The 22,484-nt window shown below is 35.6% G+C and overlaps 3 protein-coding genes and 1 non-coding gene across 4 annotated transcripts; 2 read left to right on the plus strand and 2 right to left on the minus strand.

Annotated features, from left to right (window-relative positions):
* Window positions 9,384–10,307, plus strand: LOC110265203 (serine/threonine-protein phosphatase 7 long form homolog). The gene is made up of 2 exons (XM_021108069.1): window positions 9,384–9,802; window positions 9,982–10,307. The coding sequence occupies exons 1-2, from the start codon at window positions 9,645–9,647 to the stop codon at window positions 10,277–10,279; spliced, it is 456 nt and encodes a 151-aa protein (XP_020963728.1). The 5' UTR covers window positions 9,384–9,644; the 3' UTR covers window positions 10,280–10,307.
* LOC107613037 (transcription factor VOZ1) lies at window positions 14,628–18,128 on the plus strand. Its single transcript, XM_016314869.2, has 5 exons — window positions 14,628–14,776; window positions 15,058–15,304; window positions 15,517–15,675; window positions 16,485–16,986; window positions 17,112–18,128. The coding sequence occupies exons 2-5, from the start codon at window positions 15,083–15,085 to the stop codon at window positions 17,582–17,584; spliced, it is 1,356 nt and encodes a 451-aa protein (XP_016170355.1). The 5' UTR covers window positions 14,628–14,776; window positions 15,058–15,082; the 3' UTR covers window positions 17,585–18,128.
* Window positions 18,906–20,962, minus strand: LOC107613038 (ras-related protein RABA1f). The gene is made up of 2 exons (XM_016314870.2): window positions 20,470–20,962; window positions 18,906–19,543 (listed from the first exon to the last, which is right to left on the minus strand). Exons 1-2 carry the CDS (start codon window positions 20,691–20,693, stop codon window positions 19,111–19,113), a joined length of 657 nt encoding a protein of 218 aa, XP_016170356.1. The 5' UTR covers window positions 20,694–20,962; the 3' UTR covers window positions 18,906–19,110.
* On the minus strand, window positions 22,412–22,484 carry TRNAR-CCU. Its single transcript has one exon. It is a non-coding gene; the product is annotated as a tRNA-Arg (tRNA).

Genomic DNA, 22,484 nt, shown 5'->3' on the forward strand with positions numbered 1-22,484 from the left:
TTTTGGTTCTTTTGTCGAGGTGAATCACCACGGTCAGTCAACACTTCTCGGATGTGCTTTGATGAAAAACGAGGATACTCAATCATTCAAATGGTTATTCGAATATTGGCTTTGTTGCATGGGAGGAAATACTCCAAAAGGCATTCTCACCGATCAATGTGCATCGATGCAAAGGACTATCGAGGCTTATATGCCAACATCAATTCACTGGTGGTGTATTTGACACATCATGAAGATGATTCCAAGCAAATTAAACGGCTACAAGAGACACTAAGTAGTCGAACAAGAGATGAGCCATGTTGTTTGGAACTCTCTTACGAAAGAATCATTCGATAGGAATTGGAATGATTTTTTGATGAAGTACGGTCTTGGGGATAACAAGTGGCTTTCATGTAATCTTGTTTTTTAAATCTGCAGCAAAGGTGTACACTGTATGTTTTTGGGTGTATCTTAGTTCTGATTTAGGTATTTTTTGTAGAGCTTTTCGAAGACCATCATTTATGGATTCCAGTTTATTTCGATCACCACTTCTAGGTCGGGATGAGAAGCACACAAAGGAGCGAGAGCATGCACACTTTTTTTAACAAGTTCATTATATCTAATTCGTCAAACATTACGACAATTGCCTAGGAAGCAGGGAACAAAGAGAGAGAGAATCGAATGCTGCAGATTTTTATACTATCATACCGTGTGCAATAAAATCCTCAATAGAAGCTCAGTTTCAATACGTGTATACTCACGAGAAGTTTAAGGAAGTCCAAGCACAATTCAGAAAAAATGTGAATTGCATCACAAGATCAAAGCACTCCGCTTTAGGCTATACGGTATACGAAGTTGTAGAACAAGTTTTCAAATCAATATTCAACAAGTTTGCAGTTACATACAACACGGTAGCAGCTGAAGTTAAATGCCAATACTTATTATTCGAGTCGATAGGGATATTATGCCGTCACGCTCTAAACATATTAAGCTTTGAATGAGTAAACAAAGTGTCACCGAGATAAATATTGGAACGATGGAGCAAGAACGTAAAGAGGAGACACAGACACATCAAGAGCAGCCACGGAGAGCCTCTGTTGGAGCCAATAAGCAAGAGATTTTGACGAATTGGTGTTTCGTTTGCAGAATATATGTGAATTTACATCAGAATCTGAGGAGCTCACTATGATTTTGCACCGGGCTTACATAATGTCATGGTTGAAATGCAAGAACACAAAGCCAAAAGCAAGGGGACATGTTCGTTGTCTCACGAAGATGCTAACTTAGAAATTATTAACGAGCTTCAAAGCCCTCCATGGGTGAGAACAAGAGGACGTCCCAAAAATAGACTAAGTTCAAAGATAGAAAAACAGATTGCAAATGCTTCAAAGAAAAAGAAAACGAAAGCTCTAAGCGAGGTAAAAGTGATATTCTTTAAACAGGGGGTAATTGAATTTATTTTTGTTAATAGTTTTACTAATACATGAGTTTATTTTTTCGCAGTTGAACCTTTTTTATGGCGGATTCGTGGTGCAATCAAATTCCAACCAATATCGTGGACATGTTATGAATTATCAGTTCAGAGATTTAGTAGCACAGGACAAGTTTTGGAGTGTAGTGTGACACTATTGGGGTGTATCGATGAACATTTTTTGGTGTATTCTGCATGCTCTTATTTTTTACATTTTCTTTTATATATATATATATATATATATATATATATATATATATATATATATATATATATATATATATATATATATATATATAAAAGAAAATGTAAAAAATAAGAGCATGCAGAATACACCAAAAAATGTTCATCGATACACCCCAATAGTGTGAGATGCTGCTGTTTGTGTTGGAAATTAGTGTCTTGAAGGGATTTGTTTGTTTTAAATTTATAATACATATACAATTCAATACCTAAGGAAGGTAACAATTCAAATTTCTGAATTGTCATAACTCCTGGTTAGATTTTAAAGAGAAATGTGTAAGCACGCAATAAGGTGTATTCCCGGTATTTTTGGGTGTATTATAAAAGGAATTCGGCGTATTAGTATATTTAATCTTTGTTTCCCTTGATTTTTTTGAACATGTAATTAACACCTTTTGAATACAACACAGACAGCTCCATAGAAGTTTATTTATGCAAACAAAATTTATAATAAGGTTGGATTAGATATTCACGAACTATACAATATTCAAACACAGTAAACTAATCATTGTCAATATCATCTGAACCTAATTGACAATATGGACTCAACAATGCTGCAGACGGCTTAGACAATCTGATTGCTTCGCTTTCTCGAATGGCTCTATCTCTTTCTTGATTCATCTCATGAAACAGAATCCGCAAAGCGTATTCAACTCTGTAATGGTCCACCTCCACCTACAGTTTAAAGAAATTTCTTTTCATTAAACTCTTTTAATTTAGCAAAATAATACATAGTTATATATTTTTAAACATAATTACCTGCGTCCAATTCTCCCAGTCATATTTGCCATTTTTAATGTTTTCCGGTTCAAGTATCTCGAGCCATTTCATTACATAAACCGCACAGTCGAAGATAAAAACAAAAACAAAACCAAAATAAAATAGGACAGTAAGAGAAAAGACAAAATTTCTCAGAGAGAAAGATGTATACCTCGTTTTCTGGCCCGCAATGTTGACATATGGCGATTCAATTTAATCATCCCTTTTAACGGGCAAATACCCTCATTCTAGAAATCACATAGCCCTAAAAACAAAAACAAAAAAAACAAACAAAATATAAGAAAGACTACATTTAAAACGTGATTACACCCAAATGATCCAATAATACACTTTATATTAAACAGCACTACACCCAATTCCTATATTGCTAACAACAGATAGAAACCAAGAAATTTATAGAGAAAACAAAATCAACTTACAACAAATCTATTAAGTTTCATTCTTTCTTTCGAGGGACAAGTTTTGTGATACGGGTCGATGACATGAAATTTTCTCTTTTTAACATCTATCATCCATATCCACCAATATTTTCCATAGCAAACCGGGGCAAATATCTGAAGTTTGGCCAGACAGAATAATTTTTTAGTTTAATTGGCACCTAACGAAAGAATTGTGATAAGAAGTTTTAGAAACAAAAACGTACATATGGATGGGATGACAATTTTTTCATATCCAAATAAGAGATGTACATTTTGTAGTCTTGAATATCGAAGGGCTTTTTATTTTTTAAATGTAAGAACTCGCCACCGCCATGATTCCAAAGCCATATTCTGCAGAATTTGTATAACACCGAAAGAAATAGTTACTACACACAATACATTACATAAATACACCGAAATTTGAGCTTAATACACCTTACCACAATATCAAGGGGCAGGCAATAAACTTATTATTCAAATCTTTTGATTCTTGTTTCGTTAAGAATTAGACACATTGCAATCACAATCTAGAAAAATAAAATACCCAAATTAATTATATCAATATTGCAATCACAACTCATAATTAAATCATTAATCTTATTCTAAAATTACCTCAGCTTCAATATGTGTATCAGCTTTTAAAGATGCAAAATGGATTTTTGAGATCTCCATCGATTGTTGAGCATTGAGGATGCACATTGTCTCCCACTCATTAATGCTTCCATCTTTATAGGTCTTTATATTAGTGGTCCAGAGGAAGCACTTTTCTTTGAGGTCGCCTGACACCTCACTCCTCCTCGCAAGAGTTTCAAACTTTTGGAGCGAGGGACTTCTATCCTCTGCAAAATTCAAGGCTGCCGCAAACGTTTGCAACTTGTTCCACCAGTTCCTCTAAGTCTTCAACCAGAATCGGGCTCTCTTGACTCTTTCTCTTTTCAGACGCCGATCGCCCCTCCTAATTCAGTGTCTCTTCTTGACTCGAATCAGTAAAGCCAAGGCTGAATGATGGCGTAGGAAATTTTTTCGGTACAAAGGATACTGCCCTGGCCATCATCATCAATGCAGCAGTGGCTTGAGGGGCTGGTTGACTGCATGTTGACGTACAAAATACTATAAGAATAAGAATAGACGATGATATCAAAAGAGAGTTATATTGTGTTAAACTTACATTTTAGAAGGAGCTGCTGGTTCTGTGGGTGTGCCATTAGCAGCTTGATGGGGTTGTGGAGTGCTGCACGACTAAAGAAAATGTTTTAAATTAGAAAAAAAATTAATTCCACCTCAATTCACAAGAGATACACCCAAATAAAAACCAAATACACCTCTATATAAAAGACATGTAACCAAATATTATTCCTTACCCCTTAATTGTTTCTTCTCTAATTTTTTCGCTCGGAGACTTTGGAGGGGTTGGTTCATTCTACAGAGAGCTTGATGCTCTCGTCTCTAACGGAGGTAGACATATTTAAAGCAGAACTCTAACCAAGACAACAATAAAAAGTTAATAAACTCTCTTAAAATAGAAGATTAGAAGGTTGAAATTTAGTTGAAAAACTCACATCTCGAGTGGTTCAGATTGCGAATATGTCTCTTTCCGAACAACAATCATTTTTTGGTGAGCCGGGTCATTAAATGATTCTTCTTCTACACCCAACTTGAAATCCACCGAAATCATGTCAGAATACACCTCAAGCATTGAATAGAAACACAACCTCTTTTGTTAAGCCAGGTCATTGAATGATTCTTCTTCTACACCCAACCTGAAATTCACAAAAATCATGTCAGAATACACCTCAAGCATTGAATAAAAACACAGCCTCTGTTTTATGAGAACTTACATAGTTGCAGATTTTTCTTTTTTTTCCTGTTTTTTTTTCTTGAATAAAACATTAAAGGATTTTTTTTCTAAAAAAATATATACAGAATCAGAAGCAGAAGATGGTAACACAAGAATTAAGCAAATGGAAATAGAAACAAAAATTACATGCTATCACTTGGTTTGTTTACACTGCTTTGATCCGTCTGTGTTTGAAACATAGGATCATTTTCACTTTCCAGGTTCACCTCTGACATTCTAAGGACAAAATAAACATCATTCAGTAAAAGTAGACTATTTAATTACATCAGGATCTACGAAATTTTATCAAATAAAGGATCTTACGTTTCAGAGAAATCATAGTGAGCTTCTGTCGAGGGGAGCCTAGCTTCCGGTATGTTTGCCCTTTTTTCCTGCATCCTGGAAAAGCAAAAACAATCATCAGCAACAAAAACACCTTAAAATTGGCAATCTACACCCAAATTCAACATACTCTTGTGCAGCCTTTTCATTTGTTTTTTTCTTTTTTTGATTCACTAAAAATTGTTGTATTTCTTCAGTTCTGACAGTACATACAAAAGAATAAGTTAACAAATAAAATTTTGATGAAAAAGAGTAAGATAGCTTTACAATGTATCTTACAGATCATCGAATTCAGTTTCAGATGATGAATCCTCAACAAAGTACTTTCTTTTTCTGGATTGCGTCCTGGAAATCAAAGAAGTATCAATCACACAAACACAACAAAATTAATGATAAAATACCCCCGAAAGCAATGCATACTTTTTGGTGGAGTCTGTACTTTTTTCTTCGATTTTTATTTTATTATTGGCTCCGATTCTTCACTTCTGACAATAAATGAGAAACACTCTGTTACTACATAAAATTTTGATATAAACAGAAACATAGGAATGCAATGACAATTTCAGAATCTTACTCATAATCAGATCCACTTTCGTTTTCCGAAGAGCAATCCTCTACAGTCTGCTTCTTCTTTTTTGATATCATTCTGGACAGCAAACAATCATTAGCAAAAAATACCGTAAAAAGACAAAATACACCCAACAATATTACTTACTTTTTTGCTATTCTGGTTGGTTGTTTTCTTGTTTTTGTTGGTTCCTCTAAGTCTTGTTCAGACTCAGAGGAAATAGAAACATCACTCTCCGATGAAATGTCCCTTTTTTGTCTTTTTCTTTTTTTTCCCTCTTTTCTTCCTTTTTCATTGTCTTCAATTTCTTTTTCAGTTCCTCCCTCTTGACGATGCCCTAAAACAGTTAAAATATTAATGTACACCATGTACATAAAACAAATACACCCAAATTAGAGAAAGGATTCTGTTCAGTTACCATATGACCCTCAATTTCAGATTTGATTCTTTGAAGCAGTAACTTCCTATTCCAATGCCTCATCCAGGACGGTCTAGGGATTGCATCTGCATTCTTGTTTTTGTGTTTTGTTTCATGAAAGTATACAATCATCAAGGCATAGAGGCAGCCATCAATAGATTTTTTCTTTTTCAAGTGGTGCTCGCTTGTGCCCTTGATGATGAATTCGAGGACATAGCCACCCTAGTTCCACTCCCTTATGTTGTCCAGGCAAAAAATTAGAGGCATGTGGACCGGAGAAATTTTGTTTATCATTGTCGACAACAAGAACGCCATTTGAATATAAAGGATGAAAACCCTTTTAAACATAAGGCAATCTTCATCAGTGTCAACACCAATATCCATCATCTCATCCGTCAGATTCTTCAATGTTTTGCCCTGGAACCTTCTAAAAACTTCTTTTTCCTCCTTAGATAACTTTAAATTAACTTTTTCTGGAAATAGGTCCCCTACAGAAGCAGCAAAACAAGATCACCAATTACACTCTAATTCACTTAAAATACATCCAAATACCAACCATATACACCTCAATTTATTTTTTTATTACATGAGATAATATGAGTTCAGAATAATAGATTACAAAGAATGCAAGTATAAAGGTTTTGTGCAATCATTTACCAGATGCATTCAAGCGAAGTGCAACTCCTATTTTTTTGGGGTTGATGGTCAATTCATCGTACCGGGTGTCCAATTTGTTTATTACCACATTGAAGCTATATGCCAACTGCTTCAAGAGTTTATGTGGCAGATTTATCGGTGGGATGTGCATCAAACCATCAAATCCGAATTCCCAGACGATGACTTTCTTTTCTTCTCTCATGTGTTGGAACTTTTTATTCAATAGTCTTGTTGAGCATCTCAAATCTTTGGTTTGCTGTAAAGAAACGAAACGAAAATCATTTAAATAAGCTATATTTATACAAAGAAAAATTGAGTTAGTCTAAGATATATGTGTGCTTACATTGTATTTTTTTTTCCACCAGGGTTCTTGCTTGCCATTTTTACTGTAAGGAATAAATTAAAATATTGTTAATCGATAAAAAAACATCAACAGTTACATTCGAGTTTGATTGATATACACCCAAATACCAGCCATATACACCCAAATACCAGTCACATATACCTCTATTATTTTTTGAATTACATGACATTATATTAGTTCAAAATTATATTCAAAATTATATTCAAGTCAACCAAACCTGCATAAAATGACACCAAAAGCACAAGACAATACTCTGTTTCTAGTTACACTAGGTATAGAACAATAGCACCAATTACACTCCAATTCGATTGATATACACCCAAATATCAGTCATATACACCCAAATACCAATCACATACACCTCTATTATTTTTTGGGTTACATGACATTATATGATTTCAAAATGATATTCAAGTCAACCAAATATGCATAAAATGACACCAGAACCACAAGTACAAATTCAAGAACAACAACACCAGTTACAGTTGAATTTACTTGAAATACAGTGAAAGTTTCTATTTATACAAACTCAGTTCCAAACATGTAAACATGCACAAAAACACATTAAAATATACATTAAACAAAACGTAAAACAGTTATCACCTATTAAACAGTTTGACGAGAATGGTAATATCTATTTTCAACCAAGAACACATAATGAATCTACTTAACAAACAGGAATACGACGATATAGTGTTTCGCATTCGAAATGAGAAACAAAAAGTGAAAAACCTCGAAGATTAGTGAAACAATACCTTAAATAATCTTTCGGTTTTTTTTATGGAGATTTTGAAGTTTCTTGTTGATTTCCTTGAGCGTTGGCGACGATTTTGACAATTTTTCAGAGTTTTCGGACGTGGTTTGAATCTTGACGGTTGTGGTTTTGATCGAGGAAGAAGAAGAAGCATCTTTTATAATGGTGACTTTGTGAGTGAGCGTGCTATGAAAACTGTTGAGTAGCGCACGTGTTTACACGTTCGTACCGGTAATTCTCATTTTTATTGAGTTTGGCTTAACTTGTATGACTTGTAAACGAAAAAAATTGTATTTGTAACACGTCTGAATTAATTAGAATCAAAAGATAAAAATTAGTAGCTTCCAAAATGCTGTTTCCTGGTAACATGTTAAAGATAAATTCTCTTATTAAAGGCCCATTAAATTATATGTAGTGGACAGAGATTTATTTCGCTTTTTAATTTACATATAGAACCATCGAAGGTGTAGTGCGCTGATATGGGGGAGGGGAGTGCTATACAGAATGGTGGTGTCAGGGGGAATAATTCGGACCCTCCGAGTGCGAGTCACAAGACGCACGGTCCGAGTAGCGTGTAGTCTGTTGAGGCCACTGCCCAACTCGGACCCTCCAAGTTGCATAGCGTTACGGACCGTCCGATTTCTACTCAAACCAATCGCACGGTCCGAGTTCAGTCAAGCACTGAACACGCGTCGCTCTCTGCTTTATCCCCGAACGGTGCCCCTTTTTGAAGAAACAAACAACTTTAACCCTCCCTCACCATCCGAAAACCAAAGCCATCACTCACACTTCACTCTCACACCTTCTTCTTCCTTTCTGAAGCTGAGCTTTGCATGGTGGAGGAGAAGAAATAATGCCCAAAAAATATAAAGTTAAAGATGTTGATCGATCTGAGCTTCATATTATTCATTATCTCAGTGATCCTGATTATGTAAGTTTTTTTCAATTATTTTTAAATTTTACAAATTTTTTTATATTTATAATTATTAATATTAAGAATTTAATTTTTATAATTGTTGTTAGAAATGCAGTTGAAAAATATAAAAATAGATGAATTATGAATAATTTTTCAATATTTGTTAGATTTTTCTAAATTTTTTTATGTTAATGTTATTGTTATTGTTATTGTGAGTGAGAAAATGTTAATGTTGAATAATTAATAGGATTATTTTAATTAAGCCATGCTAGATTTTTTATTATGACAATGTTTATAGTTTTTAGAATATGAATGTTAAAATTTTGTAGAATACGAATGATGGCATATACTGATTGTTAATATTTTTTATTATTGAGGAGAAAATGTTTAACAAATGTGTAATTAGTATTAGATACTATTTAAGATGTTGTAATATTGTTGAGAATTTTCATTAAGAATAAATGTATTGGTAATGAATTTTATTTGTAATTATGAATAATTTTAAGGATTAATTAAATAATTTTAGAAGTTAAAAGAATTAGTTATATAAGGAATTAGTGAAATGATTGATGATGGGAAGTTAGTAATTGATAATTATAATATGACTAGTAATTTGTTATGTTTTTTTGTAGAAATTAAGAATGTTGACATGTAACCACCCAGTTCCTCTGGATCGGTACAACGATAAGGTGGAGGAGCATTTATGAATTACCGGGTTCTATCATGTGTCTCAGATTGGGATAGTTCAGTGTCAGAAAGCATTGGTAAATGCTCTAATCGAACGTTGGCACCCAGACACACACACGTTTCACCTTCCCATTGGTGAATGTTCCGTGATTCTTGAAGATGTGGCTCTAATACTTGGTCTTCCCACAGATGGTCTTCCAGTCACAGGGATGACAATGAGTAGTTTTGAAGCCATGGAGGCGGAGTGTTTGCTTCAATTTGGGGTTGCACCTCGTAAGGAGGACTGTAGATCAAGCTGCATAAAACTGACATGGTTGCGGAATCTAAAAGAGAATTTAGAATTGACTGACGAAATCAGTATACAGAGGTATGTGAGGTGTCATATTATGTTGCTGAACTTATTGATGTACTAGCCATCTGGATTATGTAATATTGTCTCATAATTGCCTAATATGCTAGATTAGATATTTTTCTATTAATGTATTAACCATTGTATTATATAATGCTACAGATATGTTATAATACTAGATTGTCATTAATTACTAGGTATGTGAGGTGTCACATTATGTTGCTGATTGGGACGATACTGTTTGGGGATAAGTCTGGGGCAGGTGTGCACTGGAAATTTCTACCCTTGCTTCGTGATTTTGTCAATATTGGACAGTTTAGTTGGGGTTCGGCATGCCTAGCACACCTTTACAGGGCGCTATGCAGGGCATCTCGTTATAACTGTAAGGAAATAGATGGTCCACTAACACTTCTGCTCGATTGGGCTTGGATCCGATTGCCCTATATATCGCCGTTTCCTAGAGAACCCCGCAGTTTTCCACTAGCAAACAGGTAATATTATGTTACAATCTATCCGTTTCTTGATATTTAAGATTCAGTTGAGCTAATTGAGGACATCGTATTAGGTAGCTTAACTGGGAGCGTGGTGACCAACGATATAGATTTCTGAAGCTAGCTCACTTTAGGAAGGCCTTTGATGAACTTCAGGAAGGCCAGGTGTGTTTTAATTAAAGAAGTATTAGTTTTGGGAATATTGGGCTTCGACAAAACTATCAGTCATTGTTATTGTTATTTGAATTGTGGGTTGTAATCATGAGTTTCCTTTATTTGTCCAGTTTGCCTGGGTTGCCTATGCTGTGGATCGTGTGGATCCGAACATAATTCCTCCTGAAATCTACATGCAATCGGTTGTCTGGAGCGCCACAGTACCATTGATGTCATTTGAATGTATCGAGTGGCATGCCACCGATAGGGTCAGGCGACAGTTTGGTTTCGTTCAGGGAGTACCTACTCAGGAATAGAGTTTGGATAAGGCGCATGGAGAGGTTCTGACTGGACCTAAAAACCTTAACTGGGCCATGACACCGACTCATTCAATTTGGGTGATGCATTGGACAAACAGGTATCACTACGTGCAGGGAATTCGGTCCACCTGGAACTCACCACAGTCACATCGAAGGCTACGTAGATCAACTGCAAACTCCAGTCCACTTGGCATCTCACGAACCTCAAATACCTCATTCTGGCGGTCAAAACAACTAACTTGGATGTTTCCTGATGCAAGTTGGTTTGCATGCAACTTCGATGTCACTATCTCAGAAAACACATGGCCAACATTGATCCGAGCTTCCGCCTCTGCTCTTTTACGGGTGAACAACTCATTTAGCCTGTAGAATGTTGCCTTCACAAGAGCAGTAATAGGAAGATTGCGTGCACCCTTCAAAACTGAGTTGATGCACTCCACTAGATTCGTCGTCATGTGACCCCATCGGTACCCGCCATCAAAGGCCAATGCGTACTGTTCGCGAGGAATTCGGTTTAACTAGTTTGTGTACGCCTCTCCGCGGTCCCTTAACCCCTGGTAACGCACTTCGTACTCCCGCACTGTCCTGGAATATCCTAGCAGATCAAAGCATATAGAAAGCAAAGTAATTGAGTTCAATAGATTTATTTAAGGCAATTCTATTAATAATTTGATTAAATTTAGTAAACGTTTACCGATGTTAACGGCCAATTTTTGTAGGTGCGGTGCCTTGAACTTTCTCATAAAATTGGACTCTATATGCCTGATGCAAAACATATGAAAAGCTCTAGGAGGTGACCAAGCTCCGTTACTACGTTCCACAGCTTTATTGATGGACTCGTGCCTGTCAGATATTAGACCCACTCCATCCCGAGTAACAACATGTTGACGGAGGTTACTAAGGAAAAAATGCCATGCCTCAGAAGTCTCTCCCTCAACAATAGCAAACGCAATCGGGACGATATTGTTGTTGCCATCCTGTGAAACTGTCACAAGCAGACAACCCTTATACTTTCCGTACAAGTGAGTCCCATCCACCTGGACAATTGGCTTACAATGTCTGAATGCCCTAATACAAGGGTAATAACTCCAAAATATACGATGCAGTACCCGAATGTCACCCACCAAGTCATCGCCTTGATATGCAGGCATAGTCTCAAAATGGACAACAGCTGATGACTCCTTGTGACACATGGCCTCAAACCATATAGGCAACGCTTCATACGATGCTTCCCAACCTCCAAATATTTTTTCTACTGCCCTCTGCTTAGCCAACCATGCTTTCCGGTAACTAACGGTGTTGTTGAATTTCGATTGCACTTCTGCTATAACCGATTTTACCTTTAAGGAGGGGTCAGCTTCAACCAGTGGCTTTATTGCTTCTGCAATTGTGATAGAGTCCAGCTTCGAATGATCCTGTGAAATGGTGGCTGTAGTACATGTGTGGCTACCATTATACCTCCTTATAACCCAACAGTACTTCGTGCTGATCAAGCTAACCCTGATAAGCCAATCACACCCTGACCCATACTGTGTACACTTGGCATAAAATGTCAACGGCTCAGACTCATATACCCGGTAGTCTATGCTTCGTCGTATGGTATACTCTTTTACCGCCTTAATAACAGCTTCTCTGGAACTGAACTCCATCCCAACGGCAAATTCACCATCTGCGACGATAGGAATTTCTGCTGGGACAAATGCCATAAGATAAATCTCATTAATACGCAGATATTTCAAAACCGATTCTAAAGGTAAATCAAATTTTACTGCATCCAGTATGCTATAAATCAAAACCTTCAACATGTTATGATGTCACGCTAAACAAAATAAGCACATCAACAGCAAATATAAAAAACCGGACCGGCCGGATCGACCGGAAAACCAACCGAACCGCACCGGTCCTGTCCAGTTCATGGCATTTGAACCGTACAATAGATCGAACCTGTGCACATAATAATTAAAAAGTCATGCAATTTGCTACAACCATATCATAGCCAACTTAAATATTATTTCCTAATAAACACTTTAAGCATATAAAGGAAAAAAAAACTCCTTAACGGGTCGAGGACCGGTTGGATCCTTACAACTACGACACATAATGCATGATTAAATAATGCTAAAAAAGGGTAAATTAGTAATAAATCAATCAATGTCTAACTAAAAAAACACTTCTATCACGATTACGTACCTGCAGTCATATATTCTGAAAATTCCGGAACATGCATGGCTTCCAAGTCTAAAACTCGCATGAATGATGACTCCTCAAACGGCACTTTGTTTGCGAGTGCATTTGCCACTTGTGTCACATCTGGCTCCATGGTTCTGTCACCTTGATCTTCATCACCATCTGGAACAACAAATTTATAGTTGCTTTCGAACTCTTCTTCACTGTCACTATAATAATCTTCCTGTAGAATATTCCGGTCAGCCTCAGATTGTTCAAACTCAACATACAACTCGATGAACGAGATCTGAGACCAGTTTTCAATATACATTGAAAACATCTCCTGCATGCTCGCTTCGTCCGTCACATATTTGGTTTGATACTGTACGAATCCACCAAACACCGGTATGGGATATCTGTATAGAATACATGATATCTTTCTTGCCCTCTCAGAACCAATTTTTTCACAGATTACTCCTTTGAGCTCCTCAAATGAGATAATAAAAGGAATAACAACATCTACTGGGTTTTCACAAATAAATTTTACTCCTTCAACCGTTTCTAACAAAATTTGACCAAAATAAAATATTTTTAGCAATACTCTGTCACTCATTTTTTTCACTCACCACAAAAGAAGCATAACCTTAGTCTTAGATACTACATTATCAAAATCAAAACTGAAAAAAAGAGAGAGTTTTTTTAAGAAGGAAGACGCAGCCGTTCAAGAAGAAGAAGGAAGACGCAGTTAATGTCCCACCACTTCACTTCACCCTTTTATATCACCAACTTTAAGGAACTCGAACCCTACGACTAGGTTAACTTGAACAAAAAAAAAAATTAAAAGATTGAATGCGGACCATCAGATTTCTACCAAACCGTTTCACAAAACGGAGGGTCCGAGTTCAATGATCTCCAATTGAATCTCTCAGCTAAGAACTCGGACCGTGCGATTTGCATTCCCATTCCTTAGTTTTGAATTCGTTGGGTCCGAATTCTTCTACTCGAATTTCTATCTTATTACCCATCAATTCGGACCTGCGATTTGTTAATAAAAAATACCAACCCAAAGAACACGCACGGTCCGAATTCCTTCAGCTCAAACTGACAAAAATCTGTTCTATATATTAGTGTAGTCCCCCCTAACTCCATATCCAAGCATAGCACACACATGCCCTCCATAACCATAAAATTGAGCCGATTTATTTCTGGCTGGTTTATATTTCAATATGACAACCTTTTTGTGTTTGTAAATAAACCAAACATAAATACAATATAGACTTTATTAAATTTAACTTTTGTTTATGAAAAGTGATTTAAGGAGCAATATGAGGAGCGAGGACTTCGTATTAAATCTAAGTAGTACTTTTTAAGTTATTAGCCAATTTTGTATATAATATAACAAAAATAAAAAAAGTATAGAAAACTATTTTTAATATTCAAATCTCATTTGGAGTATTTAGAATTTAGGATTTAAAATAAAAGTGTAACATTAGAATTTAAGATAAAAAGGATAATTTTAAATAAAATTAGTTTGATTGAAAAAAATTAACACCTTAATTAAATTCTAATACTTTATTATTAAATATCAAATAATCGCTTCCTCTTTTCAACATTTTAGTGCAGGAAGCTTACATTATGTGTGTTTATCATTAAATAAATACTTATGAAAATATTCCTTTTTTTAATAACATTTTTCCCATAAGAAAAAATAATATTAATAATGAGGAATGACCAAAAAGATCCCTAATATACATACGCTAATGCAATGCGGTGCGAAGCTTTGATGGTAATGTAGCAGACACAAAGGAAAAGAGATCTCCTTCCAATTGTAGAAGAACTTGTATCTTCTGTCCTTCTTCAAGGTAATTCTCGTTTCCACGTTCTTGGACAACTTTCAATCATAATTGCGCTGTTGAAATTTTACAATTCAATTAGGAAGATGGACAATTTGGTGATTTCAGTTTCATTCCCAAAATCGAAACTTTTTCCCTCCCCGGTTAGGGTTTTGTGTAGTCAAGTCAACAACCCACTGCTTCCTTCCTCCAACTGATTATGATATATATTTTTTCTTAATTAGTTTATTATTCCATAAATTTAGCATCCATGTGTAAATACTGAATGCTGATGGTGATTCTAATTGCAGATAGTCTGTTTTCATAAATATTGCAATGATGAAAGACAACTTGAAGAACAAATGTGGATCTTCTTCTCATCAATCCATGAAGGAGAAGGAAAAACACCATCTTGATAAAATTCAGGGAATTTTCATCAATCTTCAGTCTTCAAGGAAGGAGAATAGGTATAAAGACATTGTTATGTTTGAGGAGCAGATGCATCAACTGCTTAGAGAGTGGAAAGCAGAACTAGAGTCTCCAGCAACCTCCTTAGCTGTATGTTTATAATCATAGACATAGCTAATTAAGTATATATATCAGAAGTTATTTGTGATATGCATAGTAGTTTTAGATTTAAATGGTTTGATTGTAATTATAGTTTACATAGGATTATGGTGTCGTTTATAAAACCAAATTGCTTGATCTTCCCACTTGGTGGGGCAAGGCTTGGGTTGTTATTGGTAATCAAATATGCTGGTTTTCTATAGGAAGGAAGCCTTGGTTCATTTCCAGGGGAGCTGGCTCAACTTTTGCAAGAACTTGAGGAGAACGATGATGCAATCAGTCCATTAGAAAAGCCTGAAACATTGAAGACTCAGCTGCATCCTCACACTGTTCATGATGTGAACTATCCATCTTTTCATGAAGTGAGTTTCTGCCACTAGTTCTGGAAAGTCTATGTTGCATGGCTGTTACTTTCATTTAGTATGCTTCTTAGTTCTCTTTTAGAATTCGCTAAATATGGATTGCATCCTGTAAATAATGTTTTGGTGATCTTTTAAAGAGTTAAGATATGGAAACTTTTGCAAGATAAAGTGGTGCTTTTCCATTGCCAAGTATGGATTTCCATGGACCATGGGAGAAAGAGATCAAAGGATCAAATTGTTTAACTGTTTATGACATAATTATGTCAAGTGAAAGAGGGCATGATTCAAAATTAACTATAGTTTTAGGGATCCATTAGGGGAAAAGAGAAAAAGCAACAAAAAATGCATGATTAATTAGCTCTGTACAATGCATTGACTTAATAGTTTGGGTACTGTTTTCATCGGTGTGATAGTTATATAGCTTAGTAGTAACAGTTATGTAAGTTTAGTGTCCTGATACACTGAGTCTAATTCATGTTGTGTGTTTTCTTTTCTCATCATCTGTTCCGTTTAGTCCCGGTTATGTATTGTGTACTCTCAGCTTACTTTTGCAAAACCATAGTTCAATATATTTGAAAGTGTTGTTGAGAATTTTGGGAAGTGCATGCAGCATTGCTCTCGATTTCCTGTTTAGATTAATTTTAACTTGTTAAATTCGTAGATTTAGGTTATAAGCAGAAAAGAAATTCTGTGATATAATTTGAAATAGAATATGCATGAACAGAATATTTGTAGTGTATTTAGTTTTATTTCGTGCTTTCACTGATTCGATGCAATAAATAAGCTGATGTGCACTTGGTATCTTGCAGAAGTCTTTTGATGATAGCCACATGTTACATGATACTTTTGAAGGATTTGGTCAGTTTGATGGCCCTGCTTCAACTCTACAAAGTGATACCTCAGATATGATTACTCAGTTGGATTCCCATACACTAGTTATCGAAGAAGGCTTTGATTATGGCCAATTTTTTGAAAATGAGGCCAAACAGTGTGAAGAGGATACTATGCCCAACGTTCTTCCAAATATCTGCCCTCCTCCTTCTGCTTTTTTAGGCCCTAAATGTTCTCTATGGGATTGTTTCAGACCTGCTCAAGGGTTGCAAATTTGCCAGGACTACTGCAGCAGCGGTCATGAGCTTTTGGCAAATAACGAGGGTCTTCCTGGAATGACCCCAATTTTGCGCCCTGGAGGCATTGGAGTAAAAGATGGCCCTTTATTTGCTGCACTTCTTGCAAAGACACAGGGAAAGGAAGTTGGCATCCCTAAATGTGAGGGCGCTGCTTCAACTAAATCCCCGTGGAAAGCTCCTGGTGTGTTCGTGAAGTCAATTACTGATAACATTCTTACAATTTAATTTGTTGTTTAACAACAATCATGCTATCATCTGCAGTTTTATTGTTCAAGTTTAAATCAGTACTTTCTTCTGTTGTTGCAGAGTTATTTGATCTCTCTTTTCTTGAGGGTGAAACTTTGAGGGAGTGGCTCTTCTTCGACCAGCCTAGAAGGGCATTTGTGAGCGGAAATAGAAAGCAAAGATCGCTTCCAGATTACAATGGGCGTGGCTGGCATGAATCAAGGAAGCAGGTGATGAAGGAACATGGGGGACATAAGAGGTCCTATTATATGGATCCCCAGCCCCTAAGCTATCTCGAGTGGCATTTGTATGAGTATGAGATCAACAACCAAGATAGCTTAGCATTGTATCGACTGGAACTAAAGTTTGTCGATAATAAAAAGAAAAGTCCTAAAGCAAAATTGACAAAGGAATCTCTTGCTGATTTACAAAATAAGATGGGAAAGCTAAGTGCTGATGTTTTGGGAGATGATGGAGGCACCGCTGACGGAAAAATAAAGGCCAAGTCTGAGAATGGTGGATCTCCTGAGCATGAAACAAAAAATCCAGAGTGATTTTGTTCTTGCCAAATTTCTCACTAACATGTACATACATAGGATAGGTAGCAGCATGAGGAAACTTCTAACATTCTCTGGTTAGAGGAACACAGTTCCTTGTGGTAGATAGTGTCTCTGAGTCCAACGTTACAAGTTTGCATTGAATTTGACATTGTGCTGCCTTTGTTATCATTTGGGAAGATTCTGATCCTTTTGGGGGGGCATCAGTGGGAGCTCCCTTTTGTGGTCAAGCACCTCCCAATTTCTGACACAGCATCAATACAAATAGAACCATTAGGTTGCATGCCTTAGTTTTCTATTTTGTAGCAAGTTTTAGCATTGGTGTTTCATGGTGGTGGTGGCAAAATTGATTTTCTATGCAGATCATGTATGTTCTTAAAATGCGCATGAAGTTTGCTGCCATCTGGTAAATGATGCATTCTCATACAAACAGTACCCATTTTAGCATTAGTGGAGCAACATAATCGTGTAATTAAGTTACATTATAAATCTGTAATTCATGAATCTGCACTTCATTATTTTTGCTTTGTGGTTCTGCTCAGTGGCTTGTCTTTGTCAGATACTTATTTACACAGGACAGTTTTATTGCTTTCTTATAGCCATTAATGAACTTTAAAAATTGGATGGTAACTTCAATTCATTGTTTTGAGTTTTGACAAAGAAGACATTCATTTTTAGAGTGCTTTTGAAATGATGAGTTTCTTGTGAAAAAAATTTGGTAATGCTAAATATTACTTGAATCAAATATTACTAGATTTCCCAAATATGTATTATCCTTAAACAATGCAGAGTGTATCACGTTTTGTAAATTATGTTATGATAAGGAAAATGAAAGAGCGATATCATTACATCGTGTGGAGCAAGGAATTTCATAAGTATAATATTATAACATGAAGGGGTTTGAGGAAAGCTGGAGATGCTTCGTCCGCACGTTGCTTCGCCATGAAACCAACCACTTGGTCCATGCTACGTACTACTGGTTCATGCACCAACAATTTGTCCAAGTTTGGAAACTGACAAAAAGAGCCAAAAAATATATATATATATATAGTTCTTGTTAAAATCTCATTATTTTATTTTATTTTATTTCCATCTTTTAAGATATTTTAAATATTTACTTGATTTTAAGAACCAAAGATCCAACACACTTGTTTTTCTTCCTAATTCTCCACTACTATACGTCTATACCCAATGTAAAATAAATAGATTCATAAAAGTCCTATTTGTAAATTAAATTTCTTTAATGAGTCATCCTAACCCAATTCAAATGAGTTAAAATCCACTACCTTAAATATTATCTTCAAAATCCCAAAAAAAAAACACAAAAACCAAAAAGATCACTCATTCATATCAATCAATAGAATATGCCAATACACCAAATTTCCCAAAATAAGTGGGAAAAAAATGTGAAGAACAAAATGGTAAGGTATCAAACATTCATATGCATTCTAAAAAAAAATTTCAGTATACTACTATTTCGCACTGTCTATGATGATGAATTGCTCTCTTTGATCTCTCACAAACTATGCCGAGCAGCAACCAGATTTCTTAACAGCTGAGACATCATCTTTGCTTCCAAGATTTATGGTCTGTCCCTTTGGCAATGCTGCAGTGTCATTCACAGCCTCAAGGCTCTTCCTACTCACAACATTGTATATCTGAGTTAGCACTTCTGTGAAGGCACTGTCCACATTCAAAGACTCAAGTGCTGATGTTTCCATGAAGTATATCTTCTCTCTCTCAGCAAACTCCTTGGCTTCCTCCGTTGGCACGGCACGCAGGTGCCGTAGATCCGCCTTGTTCCCCACCAGCATGACGACGAGGTTGGCGTCCGTGTGGTCGCGAAGCTCCTTCAGCCATCTCTCCACGTTCTCAAAGGTCACATGCCTGCTGATGTCATACACAACCAATGCACCTACAGCTCCTCGGTAATAAGCACTTGTGATTGCCCGGTATCTGTGATAATTGAGAAGAAAGAAACAGATAAATATGGCATTCACCATTCAGGAATGAGTAAAGAATGTAGAATGAGTACACATATTTTGGAAAAAGGAAAAAAAAAGAATGCTGATTAGAATATTAGACTAGACTAAACTAGACAAGGCCACAAAGATTGTATTATTACATAATAGGTTATTCCATAATCCATATGTAACATAGAACTTTTCACCTTACATTAAATATGTTACACACTTTCTCTCTATTTCACAATTTATGTAACACCATGTTCTTGTATTTGTAAGACCATTCTCACTGGCAGATTAAGATTGACCTTAATCGTCACATTATCTCACTTCAAAATGGTTTATTTTACCAGAGCCATTCACACAGAGCTAAGAGTCCAATACTCCAATGCATTAAGTATTGATCAGAACAACCATTGTTTAGGATTAATTCATCTTGACAAAAATGAACAAATTGCAAAACAACCAAAATAACACAACAATTTTGCATCCTACCCCACCCAGATCCAATGGATTAAACATCAAGCATTCATACACACTCACCCCATCACACCAAAAAAACAAAAAACAACCAACACACACTAAGGAAATCAATTATCCAACATTAGCACATCGATGATCCATCAAAACCATATCATTAAAGCATAAAGAGAAAGAACTAGCACCATCATTGGCACACTAATCAATCCTACTCCAGATTTCAGAATCCCCTGTTTCATTGATCAGTGACCAGTGATCCAGTGCCCAGATCATCAAGATCAAACCCAACAATACCTCTAAACATAACAAGATCACTCATTTGCGAAATTTACTCAATTCAATTCATCATCGGGAAACAAATCTTACACATAGCATTGAGCAAAACAAAAATCAAAAAGAGAAGAAGAAAGATCATGAATTGAGGAAAAAAGAAAAGACCTTTCTTGGCCAGCAGTGTCCCAAATCTGAGCCTTGACGATCTTGTCGTGAACATGGACGGTTCGGGTGGCGAACTCGACGCCAATGGTGGACTTTGAGTCCAAGGTGAACTCGTTCTTGGTGAACCTCGACAACAGGTTCGACTTCCCAACACCTGAGTCTCCGATCAGCACCACCTTGTACAAGTAGTCGTACTCTTCCTCTGCTTTGTAAGCGCTACCCATTTTTTTGAAGAACTAAAGGATTTCGATTGGAGTTTGAATTGTGAGTGTTCTTGCCTTTGTTTGTGCTGATCGAAAATTCAGCGTGGGGTTTCTTTCTCTCTTGATTGTTGTTAAGGGCCGTTGAGTTTGGTGCTGTTCAGGGTTTAAAGCTTGAAACTTTTTTGAATTTGTAGTTGAATTGTAGAAGACAGTACACGGAGAACGAGAGAGAGAAGGAAGAAAGGCGCGTATTGAAGAAGGGAGGGAGAAGCCTTCAAAGCTCAAATGATGAATGATCTCTTCTTATTTAATACTATTTTATTTTCTTTGGTAAAATGATCATTAATAAATTAATAATTAACAATCATAATATTAATAAAATAATGATGATGTCAAGTGGGGGATTTGTTGCTTTCTTTGCTTCTCTTGTTGTACTATTCCTTCAACATCAAGATTCAAGGAAATCAATGTTACTTATCTAAATGATAAAAGTAGAAAAAATATATTGGGCAAAATAAAAAGTAAAAATTGCCCCCAAAATAAGAAACTTGAAAATGGATTTGTGTGATTATTTTGGGTATGCAATAAATTTTGAAAAGAATGACAAAAGGGAAGAGAGAAGGATATACAAAGAGAATAACTAGGAACCAAAAAACATATCAACCAAAAATCAGTCAAAATATGTTTGGGTTCCATGAAAAATCGAGTTTTGATTTGTGCTCCGTTATCTCAGGAGCGTTTTCAAACATATTATTCAAAAAGTGATTTTAATTAAACGATTTTGTTTACTTTTTGGCTGGTCACATTTTGGTTCCATATATTTTTCCATTTGAAAAATAATAAAAGTGAGGNNNNTTTGCTTTTTGTATACACTTAACATAGTTATTAATTATCATTAGAGATTTGTTTTAATACAAATGAATCTCACAACATAATTCAAGTGTGATTATCTATTATTTCATCACTTTATAATTCTCTTTATTTTAGAACAAATAAAATTTATTTGAGAGTACTTTACTTGAAACCCTTATAAAAAGAGATGTCTTGAATTAACCAAGTAAAAGAAAATGTACTTTTTGAAGCTTTAACATACTTATATCCAATAAATAAATTAGCTTTTAGTTGAATTATTTTAACATACTTGTATCCAATAATATTACGATTTTTTGTTGATTAAGAAGTTATCCATCTTCATTCTTCAACAATATGACTAGTTGCATATTGAGACTCTGAATTACTGAAATGGATATATACCTCTATAACAGTTTTTGTTTTTTTTTTTCCTTTTTACATTTTGCCAAGAATTAAGCTTATAACAAAGTGTTCTAAAAAATATACCATTTGCTAACTCTGTCAAATCTAGTTGGTTGGCAAGACACATTTTAAGTAGGGAAATACTATGTCATATCATTCATTCTCATTATCATACTTCATTTCATGACATCATGTATAATGCAAATGCTATATTATTCAATACTAATATATCGTGTGACAGCAAATAAGTAATAGCTCAAATGACATAGTCTCCCCATACTCTTAATAGCTCAAATGACATAGTCTCCGAGTTCGAGTCCCCTATATATATATATATATATATATCGTGTGACAATTTGCTAGACGGAAAAGAAAATGTCTGGTCATCGCTATATTAAGGCTGCGATTAAGCCAAAGAATGTTCAATTTGTGTAAGGTGTGAACACAAATAAAAAAACATTTCATTCTCTAGTGGTTTATAAAAACGCGCCAGGTAGGGGTCGAACCTACGACTTTCTGCTTAGGAAACAGACGCTCTATCCACTGAGCTACAGGCGC

This window comes from Arachis ipaensis, chromosome B08, assembly GCF_000816755.2.
Source record: "Arachis ipaensis cultivar K30076 chromosome B08, Araip1.1, whole genome shotgun sequence".
Taxonomy (NCBI): domain Eukaryota; kingdom Viridiplantae; phylum Streptophyta; class Magnoliopsida; order Fabales; family Fabaceae; genus Arachis; species Arachis ipaensis.